This window comes from Primulina huaijiensis, chromosome 11 (genome assembly GCF_012295235.1).
Source record: "Primulina huaijiensis isolate GDHJ02 chromosome 11, ASM1229523v2, whole genome shotgun sequence".
NCBI lineage: Eukaryota > Viridiplantae > Streptophyta > Magnoliopsida > Lamiales > Gesneriaceae > Primulina > Primulina huaijiensis.
In genome coordinates, this window is record NC_133316.1 from 19,076,354 (window position 1) to 19,087,411 (window position 11,058).

An 11,058-nucleotide genomic window follows, 5' to 3' on the forward strand; every position below is an offset into this window, starting at 1 on the left:
ATATATGTTGGCGTTTAATTTGATTTATTGACTTTTGGTATATATTTAGTTGGTGGAGAAAAGGTCAGACTAGATTATATATTGAAAAGCTGTGTGTGAATTATGGGTGGCTAAATGGAAAATAATGTGTATGATTCCAGAAGGTCTTCGTGGAGTATTTGATTATATTACACATGGAACGTGTATTCATATTTCTTGTTTTTAATAATTTAATATATATGTGAGTATGTAGAATAGCTTCTGTAACAGTGCAATTTAATTTTTTTTTAAATCATAAAATACAATAACGTAAACGTTAAGTTCTAATTGTTAATATATATTTATTGTTGCGGTTAATAATTATATTTGTTGTGTAGAGCAATCGAAACGTGGTGCTTGATATGCTATATGATTAAAAAATTTGAGTTGCAAAATCACCAATAGCTATAACTTTTGGTAAAACGACAAATATATGTTATTTCATTTATCAAGTACATGTGTAGTTATGGAACAGAAAGTGATCTGCAATTTAAAAGAGAGAATTTATTAAGATTTAGTGATATTTAATTTCCTGGACAATTCGGCTTCGCTTCAACATCTACTTTAGGCCTTTAGTGGTAATGTCGGTAAAACATATCATTTTTATTTTTCATAATTTTCCCTCTAAATTACCAATCAACCAACAAACTAATACAAATTATTTAATTATTAACATTGTTATAAAATTTTTATTTTTACATTTTTTTATTTCTTTCATTAAATTAAATTAATTTTATATAATTTAAAAAATATTATTTTATATGTATATGCTCGTGAAAAAACTATTATTAACCAATCAATGATGTCATCGTTTCAGTTATTGGATGTTATATAATATAAGTTTCTTCGTTGAAAAAAAAAAACAAACAAACTCCTTAATTCAATTTAAGGTTCATTTTGGATATCGACCAATGATATTTTTTTTCTAATTCTTGTCAAACCACTCGCCGTGCGGAACAAGTAAACAAACCAATTCGGATCTATAATGAAAATTGGGAATTTGAAGTATTTAATACATAAATAAAACTTATTTTATTATATTTCTAGTTGGCAGGCAAAAAAGTAGAGTATTTATAATGATATTGTAAGCATAAAAAGCTATGTACAATTATTTTTAATTTTCATTTTTTGTTGCCGCTGAATGTGTAGAACGATATACTGTTAATTTAAAACGTGACGACGGACTTACAGATTTATATCCATAAGACGAATAAAAAAAATAATACTTTTTTTCATGAATTATATCCTTCTAACAAAATAGAACCGCAAGAGAGTTTATGNTAATAATACCTTTCTATCTTTTGAAAAAAAAAAAGAAGAAAAATTGTAAGAGTGAAATGCTTATATTCATGCATCTGACAAATCATAAACGATATAATTTTAAATTCTCTCTTTTTCCCTCGATGTCAAAATTAGCTAAACTCGCATGATCAAACTGGAGCAGATTAAAATCATAAAAGTGGTAAATGGCAGCTCAAAGGGAAAGCCTATGCAGGCCTATATTTTAAAACTTAATAAACAATTAATCAATATATATGTGTGTGTGTGTGGTAAAAATCCCACCTCCAAATTAAGTTGAATATTCGAAAATAGTGATTCAAATATATTCTTATGTGTGTTGATTAGTATCATCAAAACATGGGCAAGGCAGGCAAATGGATCAGGAATTTGTTCGTAGGGAAAGGAACAGAATTGGCGATTGTAGGAGAAGGGCCTAAAGTAAAACGGAGATGGAGCTTCAGATCACATAAACAATTCGATTCCGCCGAACATGAACATGACCACAACCTCGAGCATAAAACTAATGCAGCTGATACCAAAATACAAGCCGTGTATCGTACTCTCTCTAGCGACTCATTTCTTGATGTTTAACCATCCTTGACTTTGTTTCGTTCTTTCAACGGCAGCCTCCTGTTATCTTGTATTGATTCTTCCATATCCAACCCAGTCAGGAATGAACTTATTAAGGTCGAGGCAAGATTCGCACGAGTACAAAATTATGTCATTCGCGCCCATGACAGCTGAGGGAGATCAAATACTTAACAGGAAAAGTGTACATCAAACAACATTTTGCAAGTTCTTCTGGTATGATTGGTGACAGACCCAACAAAGGGTGATTTCTCTCCCCTTCATGGTGAAGTATTTCCTGACTGGATTGCACCAACGCATTTATGGTGAAGTAGATTTTCATTTACTCTAATCACAATTTATTATCAAACAATAATTATTTGATTTAAATCTGCAGCGGAAAAAGTGTTTAAAATACTTTAAAACGGACCTCAGGACCTAAAAAAATTTCGGCATGACCTCCCCGTAAGTAGGACATCCCGAAGAATTCAAGCAGCAGTTTATATCCAAATATACTCCAACTAGAGTCATTAAAACAAGAACCGAAGTTAAACAACCTATAGCCGCACTGGCCAGAACTAAGCAGAAATTAAAACTTACCAAATACTCACCAGATCATAAAAATCACATAGTCGACTAAGAACATCACAAGAACAACCAAATATCACTACAGATACAAGGGGCATCTCCACGACAAATAAACTACAACACAAGACTAAAACAAACTCAAGACATACATATAGACTAACTGGGAGACTCCACTGTACAGAACCAAGCAATCCAACCTCAATCCCGAGCTCCACTGGCGGAACCTCAGCCTGATGCTGCAAAACGACTCGGGATATCTACCATGGTGCCCAATAGTAACCACAGCAGCCCCCCAAAAAAACAACTGAGGTTAGGATTCTGGTATGAAACAGTTCAACAATAACAACAATAATCATAAATCATGCATAATCATATAATAAAATGTAATATGCAATGCATGAAAGGCTCAACGAATAATCGGGATAACAAGAGCCAACAAACGGTACGATAACAATTGAAATAATGCTCGAGCAACAACACAGGAGAGCTACATCGTCATGCAGCTAAACCGTTCTGCCAAGTATGCGAGGAATGCCAAGCTGTGCTGAATAACACCCCTGACTCGGCCTCCATACAGCTGATACGATATAACAGGATGGCACAACAGAACGAATTAGATGACACAATCCCAGCGCTCACCTCAAAATGCTACACTAACCACGGGATTGTTCAATCACATCTACGGTCTCATTTGTATAGACCTATCAGCCACACTATGATCCCGAGATAAACAACATTGCCAGATAACAATGGAAATCAACAGCGGCTAACAAGAACGACAGGGCTCAACATGAATGTCATAACAGCATGCCCTATGCAAATGCCAATAATATGTCACAATAATAAGCATATATCACAACGAAGGCATTTAACAAATTACAACAGTCATAGTGCAACACAGAATGAAAATTAAAACATAATTTATGTTTTACCGTCGTATGTTACGGAGCTGTAACATACCTATACCAGCTTGACAATCCAAAATCGACTTTACTTCAAAACTCTCGGCCTAAACAAAACAACAATAAGCCAATTATGAAAACTACATTCTATACCAATGTCCGATTTGGCACAAAAGAGCATAAAATTCGTATCTCACTCATCATTGACTCAAATCGATATCCGTCAATTGGAGATGAAAGACAACTCAAATATCTAAGTTTTCATAGAAGAAATCATTTCCAGAATCCTAATAGATAAATCTCAGCATTAGCAAAAAGACGCTACTACATGCGCAATTCGCGGACAGAAGTATGTACCTGAACAGTTTCGGCAAAATGAGTATAACGATTTCAATTCTTAATGTAATTTAACGATTCTTATATCAATACGAAGACAACATATAGCTCTACAACTCTTATTTGAATCACAAGTCCAGAATCCGAGCACATAAATGTCATAAACTCGAATTACATTAGCTAATCTACGCAGCTCCAATACAGAATTCCATTTTGACACGTTTTGGTAGAAAAATCATATCAAATCCGTTTCTAATCGAACTTTGATGATTCTAGTGGCTCTAGAAAGCTAACCAACAGAACTACAAGTTCTATTTGAACCACATGTCGAGATTCTTAGTGCACAATACACATAAACCTGAAATTCAGAAGCACAAAACTGAACCTCATCAACTACTGCACAGAAACAAGGCTCACGAAAGGAAGCTTCGATATGCTCGCTTCCTTGCTCAAAATTCACTTTTATGGCTCAAAACAAAGCTACTGATGTAAGGAAGACAAGCCCTCAAACCGATCGAGATTTCGACGCCGGACGGAGGAGATATCGCGATTTTTCTGTGGTTGCTCCAAGGGTGACGGGTTTGGGGTAGAACTTCTTTCTTTCTTTTCTTCCTTCTATCTCTTAAGGTAAGTTATGTGTGTGTGTATGTATATAATGTAATACTTACGCCTCTTTTTATCCCGGTTTTGCATTCTGAGAATCTCTCCGTTTAGAGGTGTTGTTCGTTTTGGTATAAGAGGTAAGTTGTCAACTCGTTTCGTTGGTCCTTATGAGATTGTTGAATGTATTGGGACTTGTGCCTATCGGCTAGAGTTGCCACATTCATTGTCTGGCATCCACGATGTTTTCCATGTTTCTATGTTGCGTAAGTATGAGCCCGATCCATCTCATGTGATTCAGCCTGATGAGGTTGAACTTGACCCTTCTCTATCGTATACTGAGTATCATGTTTGTATCTTGGATCGTAAAGATAAAGTTTTACGCAATAAAGTTTTTTTTTTATAGGAAACTTGAATTATAATTAATAAAAATAGATAGTTTTACAATAAGAGCGGATAAAGTTATTCCACTTGTATGTGTTAAGTGGTCGAGGCATGGTGTAGAAGAATCAACATGGGAAACAGAAGATAAGATGAGAACATCTTATCCATATCTGTTTATGTATATGTGTAAACAGAAATTTCGAGGACGAAATTTGTTTGGGTGAAGAAATGTAAGGCCCTGTAATTAATTGTTCGGTAATTTGGCATAATTAGAATAATTATTGAATTGTAAATTAAAATAATTATTTATGCCAAATAAATTCAAGGAGTGTGTTAAAAATATGTATTTTAGAATATAGAAGAATTTAACGATATAAAATACATATAGAGTTTAAATAACACACAAGAGCAAAATAAATGCAAAACCGGGATAAAAAGAGGCATGAGTATTACATTATATACATACACACATAACTTACCTTAAGAGAGAGAATGAAGAAAAGAAAGAAAGAAGTTCTCCTCCAAACTCGTCACCCTTGGAGCAACCACGGCAAAATCGCGATATCTCCTCCGTCCGGCGTCGAAATCTCGATCGGTTTGAGGGTTGTCTTCCTTACATCAGTAGCTTCGTTTTGAGCCATAAAACGCGCATTTTGAGCAAGGAAGCGAGCATATCGAAGCTTCCTTTCGTGAGCCTTGTTTCTGTGCAGTAGTTGGTGAGTTTCAGTTTTGTGCTTCTGAATTTCGGGTTTATGTGTATTGTGCACTAAGAATCTCGACTTGTGGTTCTAATAGAACTTGTAGTTATGTTGGTTAGCTTTCTAGAGCCACTGGAATCATCAAATTTCGATTAGAAACGGATTTGATATGATTTTTCTACCAAAACGTGTCAAAATGGAATTCTATGTTGGAGCTGCGTAAATTAGCTACTGTAATTCGAGTTTATGACATTTATGCGCTCGGATTCTGGACTTGTGATTCAAATAAGAGTTGTAGAGTTATGTGTTGTCTTCATATTGATATAAGAATCGTTAAATTACATTAAGAATTGAAATCGTTATACTCATTTTGCCGAAACTGCTCAGGTACAGACTTCTGTCCACGAAGTGCGCATGTAGTATCGTCTTTTTGATAATGCTGAGATCTATCTATTAGGATTCTGGAAATGGTTTCTTCTAGGAAAACTTAGATATTTGAGTTGTCTTTCATCTTCAATTGACGGATATCGATTTGAGTCAATGATGAATGAGATACGACTTTTATGCTCTTTTGTGCCAAATCGGACATTGGTATAGAATGTAGTTTTCATGATTGGCTTATTGTTGTTTTGTTTAGGCCGCGAGTTTTGAAGTAAATTCGATTTTGGATTGTCAAGCTGGTATAGGTATCTTACAGCTCCGTAACATAAGACGGTAAAACATAAATTATGTTTTAATTGTCATTATGTATTGCACTGATTGTATCTATGATTGTTGTAATTTGTTAAATGTCTTCGTTGTGATATATGTTTATTATTGTGACATATTATTGGTAAGGTTGTAAATGGCGGGAGGCGGTGGTGGGGCGGTCGGTGACCGCCTACCGCCTCGGCCGCCTAGGCCGTTGAATTTTTTTAAGTAATTTTTTTATAGATAATCATATATAATTATGCAATATAATCATTTTTATATAAAATGTGCAATTAAATAATATTTAAGCACAAAATATAATATCATCTAGATAATGTTTAAACCAAAAAACGGGCGGCGGCGGGTGGCGCAGCCGGATTGTGTGTGGTGGTTGAGAGTTGAGAGTTGAGAGTGAAAACCAAAAATAAAATAAAAAAAGTGATGTGTGCTAGGGTTTTAATATTTAAAATTAGTTGACTTTGACTAGGTTTTTAAAATTGTTGACTAGGTTTTTAAAATTGTTGACTACAATTTAAAATCTTGACTGCCTGCCTCGCCCGCCTGCTCGCCGCCTCGCCCCGCCTCCCCAACGCCGTATAGCTTGGGCCGCCAAAACACCTGCCTCATGCATAAGCGGTGCGATCGAGGGACGGGGCCGCCTCGACCGCCATTTAGAACACTGATTATTGGCATTTGCATAGGGCATACTGTTATGACATTCATGTTGAGCCCTATCGTTCTTGTTAGCCGTTGTTGATATCCATTGTTATCTGGCACTGTTGTTTATCTCGGGATCATAGTGTGGCTGATAGATCTATACACATGAGACCGTAGATGTGATTAAACAATCCCGTGGTTAGTGTAGCTTTTTGAGGTGAGCGCTGGGATTGTGTCATCTAGTTCATTCTGTTGTGCCATCCTGTTATATCGTATCAGCAGTATGGAGGCTGAGTCAGGGGTGTTATTCAGCACAGCTTGGCATACCTCGCATACTTGGCAGGGCGGTTTAGTTGCATGACGATGTAGCTCTCCTGTGTTGTTGCTCGAGCAAATTATTCCAATTGTTATCGTACCGTTTGTTGTTTTATGTTATCCCGATTATTCATTGAGCCTTTCATGCATTGCATATTACATTTTATTATATGATTATCCATGATTTATGATTATTGTTGTTATTGTTGAACTGTTTCATACCAGAATCCTAACCTCCGTTGTTTTCTGGGGGGGCTGCTGTGGTTGCTATTGGGCACCATGGTAGATCTCCCGAGTCGTTTTGCAGCATCAGGCCGAGGTTCCGCCAGTGGAGCTCGAGATTGAGGGTGGATTGCTTGGTTCTGTACAGTGGAGTCTCCCAGTTAGTCTATATGTATGTCTTGAGTTTGTTTTAGTCTTGTGTTGTAGTTTATTTGTTGTGGAGATGTCCCTTGTATCTGTAGTGATATTTGGTTGTTCTTGTGATGTTCTGAGTCGACTATGTGATTTTTATGATCTGGTGAGTATTTGGAAAGTTTTAATTTCTGCTTAGTTCTGGCCAGTGCGGCTATAGGTTGTTAACTTTGGTTCTTGTTTTAATGACTCTAGTTGGAGTATATTTGGATATAAACTGCTGCTTGAATTTTTCGGGATGCCATACTTATGGGGAGGTCATGCCGAAATTTTTTTTAGGCCCTGAGGTCTGTTTTAAAGTATTTTAAACATTTTTCCGCTGCAGATTTAAATCAAATAATTATTGTTTGATAATAAATTGTCATTAGAGTAAATGGGCCTCACATATCTACATAATTATATATATAAATATCAAATTTTGATATAATTGTCAATTAATTTATGCTTATCCAACCATATTTCGGTATAATTATACAAATCATGCATGTCAACCAAATTAATATGCACGTATATCACTAAAAAAATTAAACTAGAATACATCCCTTGGTAATGATAAAACATTTTTTTAAGTATAAAATACAAATTATCAGTCAAAATTTGTTATAAACTAAATAATAAGGTTTACTAATAAATAATGGACCGCCTACACTAAATAGAGTTGCTAAATGAAGAAGATGATTACTTTATACTAAATAACATGCATGGCAACTGCAAGTGACTCCAGAGAACACAATGCATTCAAAATAAAGCATTTGAATCAAATGCAGCACAGGCTTTCCAAAAACGAATCCTGAATTTGATTACATAGTTCAGCTGGGGATCTTAACAAATAAATCATGCTTCACAGGTGTCGCACCTCTAGCAATTAGTATATAGAAGGAATATATTTTCGGGTGCACAGGCAGATATGGAAGTTGAGAAAGAAATTTGCTACACAATTTTTTGTTTAGCAAATTTGCAGAGTATACAAACTGCAATAGAATCCAAACATACCCGAAAATAAGGTGCTGTCGATCAGATTTTTCCCAAACAATTTAAGATGGCAGCTCAGTAATCTGCAGGTACAAATGATAGAACAGAAGTTAGTTATTCATTAGAACATTAAGTTAATTAACAGATAAATTAGACATCCTCAAGAAACAAAGGGGTCAATGTCAGAAGTTATATGGCTTTAGCATACGCGCATTTACTAAATTACGATTACATGATTATGAAACTATTGTATGTTGAAAGCAGAATCCATGCATTTTTGCAGTTCAGAAAATTCACATTGCTCGTGCAATTCAAGGCCAATCTTTGGGAATCAACTTTGGACCATGTAAATCACAATGGGACAGTTGCAATTTTCTATTTTGGACTTCTTTGACTTTCAATCTCTCGAATATATTCATTTCCACATACCGCATGAATGGATAGCACAAGATACAACTAAGTCGTTAAACTCGAATCTCTTTCCTGGAACACAGGCTAATATGTTCACTTTGACGTAGTATCTCACAAGAGGCTCCCGGGGACCAGGAGTAAGTAATTGTCCTTAAGGGAGAAGACAAGCTTGATCCCAGTGGCCAGATAGAGCAAGTGATAAGTTGGCAGTTTTTTGTCAATTGGTCATCGTTTGCACTATGTGAGAAATCAGATTTAGTTAGTTCTCCCCCTTAGGACTGACTACAGAACACTCATGACTCCAACATATTTTCAATGTGGCATGAGCCCGAAAGTAGTAGAACACTCCACAAATATCCGGTTAATGTGATCGATCATCCATCAATTTACTCATTCATGCATCATTCACATAACCAAGAAAACTTTTTGTGTCAAAAATAATGAAACAAACACGATTGATCAGCCAAAGAAAAGAATGAAACAAGTTTCAGCATGAAATCTAATGATTTGAACCTAAAACATTGTCCACTAGCTAAAATTTTGATTTCAAGAATGAAAGCTGAATTTTTAATCCCATCACAAGTTTCTGTGAAGATCATATTTTAACATAACACCAATATTAGGCACCGAAATTCAGAATAAGTCATTCACGCACCAAAAGGCAAATTTAATCAACAATGGCACATACTTTACTTGACTGGCCCTTTCCGAACTCCATGATCAAATCGGGATCAACATTCTCCTCAGGCTCCCAAGTGGGCTCCTCCATATCTGTCCATTTTACCAAATACTCTTTATTCCCTTCTCCTCCTTCCCTCTCATCTAAAATGCTTTCCGCCACCGCGTATTCAAGCCCAGCCTCAAAATCTTTAACCAAATCCTCACCTATCATTCCTTTCTTCACCCACTCGTTAGCCTCTCCATCTTTCCACATAACTAGATATTCCGTATTCATCCCCTTCCCTCTTCTCTCCAATATCACCTCCACCTCCGAATACTCATATATCGCATCCTCCAATATCTTTATCACATTTTCAAGCCCCAATCTCCTAGCAAATTGCACAGGATTTCCCTTTGGTGTCACCCTTAGAATACTCCTCGCCAACTCCAAAGGAGTCTGCTTTCGATCATCTTCCAATTCTGGGTCCGCCCCATAATCAAGCAATAATTTCGCCACGCCAGGCTTCACATAGCCGGCGGCCATGTGCAACGCCGTCAAGCCACCGCTGTTATCTCTATGGTTTATATTAGCTCCAGCCTCCGCCAGAAGTCTAACACACTCCTCCGAGCCAAGGCCAGATACAAACAAAAGTGCAGTGCGACCATCTTGATCGACGGCATCAATGTCCCTTCCATCATCGGATGCAATCAACCGCTCCAGAGCTGCGGCATCAGCCTTCTTGGCAGCGGTCCACCAAGGAGAGTCGTACTCAGCAACCACGTCTCTGGCTACATAGTCGGAGGGGACCCAAGTTGGAGCATGGTCATCTTTCCACTCAATCAAATACTCCATCCCGCGGCCATTTTGAAGCGCTCTGCTGCCGATGATCTTGTTCACCTCACCATAACTCTCATCTGCATCGTAGTCACCATATTCTTCAGCTGGCACGGATGCTGATGCGCGGCTCTCGAGGGTGGCGAAAAGCGACAAAGTAGAAGTCTTGGGGTGGTCAAGACTGGTTTTAATGGAAATTGGGAAGTGGGTTTGGGAGAGAAGAGGGAGCGGGACGAGTGTGAGTGGAGGGGAAGAGGGCTTGAGGCGGGAGAGATATTGAAGAATGTTCATTGAAGATCGAACGAGCAAATGCGAAGAGTTGCAGTGTAAAATTGGCAAGACAGAAGCGTACTGTACTGAAACAGACAGAACGGCATACTGACGGGGGAGATTATGTTCATGTTGGTGTTGGGGATAAGAAATCACATCCACGGTTGAAGGTATTTGCAGTTTTGGTCCTTTATTTTGTGTTATTTTTAATTCATATCCTAGTCTTGGTTTTGTTTGTGCACACATAATAATAATAATAATAAATAATAATAATAATAATAACTAGTAAAAGATACACACGTTCTATATGTTATCATTATTATTAATTTCATCAAATAATACTAAATAATTAACACAAAATTATTTTCNATATTTAGTAGTAATAAACATGAAAGTTCACTTTTAATTTTAATTCTAAAATGAAAATTGAACATATTAATAGTCCACATTTCTCATTCAC

The 11,058-nt window shown here is 36.6% G+C and overlaps 1 protein-coding gene across 1 annotated transcript; it reads right to left on the minus strand.

The window, feature by feature from the left end:
* Positions 1–8,165: 8,165 nt before the first annotated feature.
* Positions 8,166–10,725, minus strand: LOC140987956 (signal recognition particle 43 kDa protein, chloroplastic-like). The gene is made up of 2 exons (XM_073456759.1): positions 9,522–10,725; positions 8,166–8,505 (listed from the first exon to the last, which is right to left on the minus strand). The coding sequence occupies exons 1-2, from the start codon at positions 10,617–10,619 to the stop codon at positions 8,485–8,487; spliced, it is 1,119 nt and encodes a 372-aa protein (XP_073312860.1). The 5' UTR covers positions 10,620–10,725; the 3' UTR covers positions 8,166–8,484.
* Positions 10,726–11,058: the final 333 nt, after the last annotated feature.

Coding starts and splice junctions, on each gene's coding strand:
- LOC140987956 (XM_073456759.1), bottom strand. CDS start 10,619: ATGAACATTCTTCAATATCTCTCCCGCCTCAAGCCCTCTTCCCCTCCA. Junction 8,506..9,521: donor GAAAGGGCCAGTCAAGTAAA/GTATGTGCCATT, acceptor TTGTACCTGCAG/ATTACTGAGCTGCCATCTTA.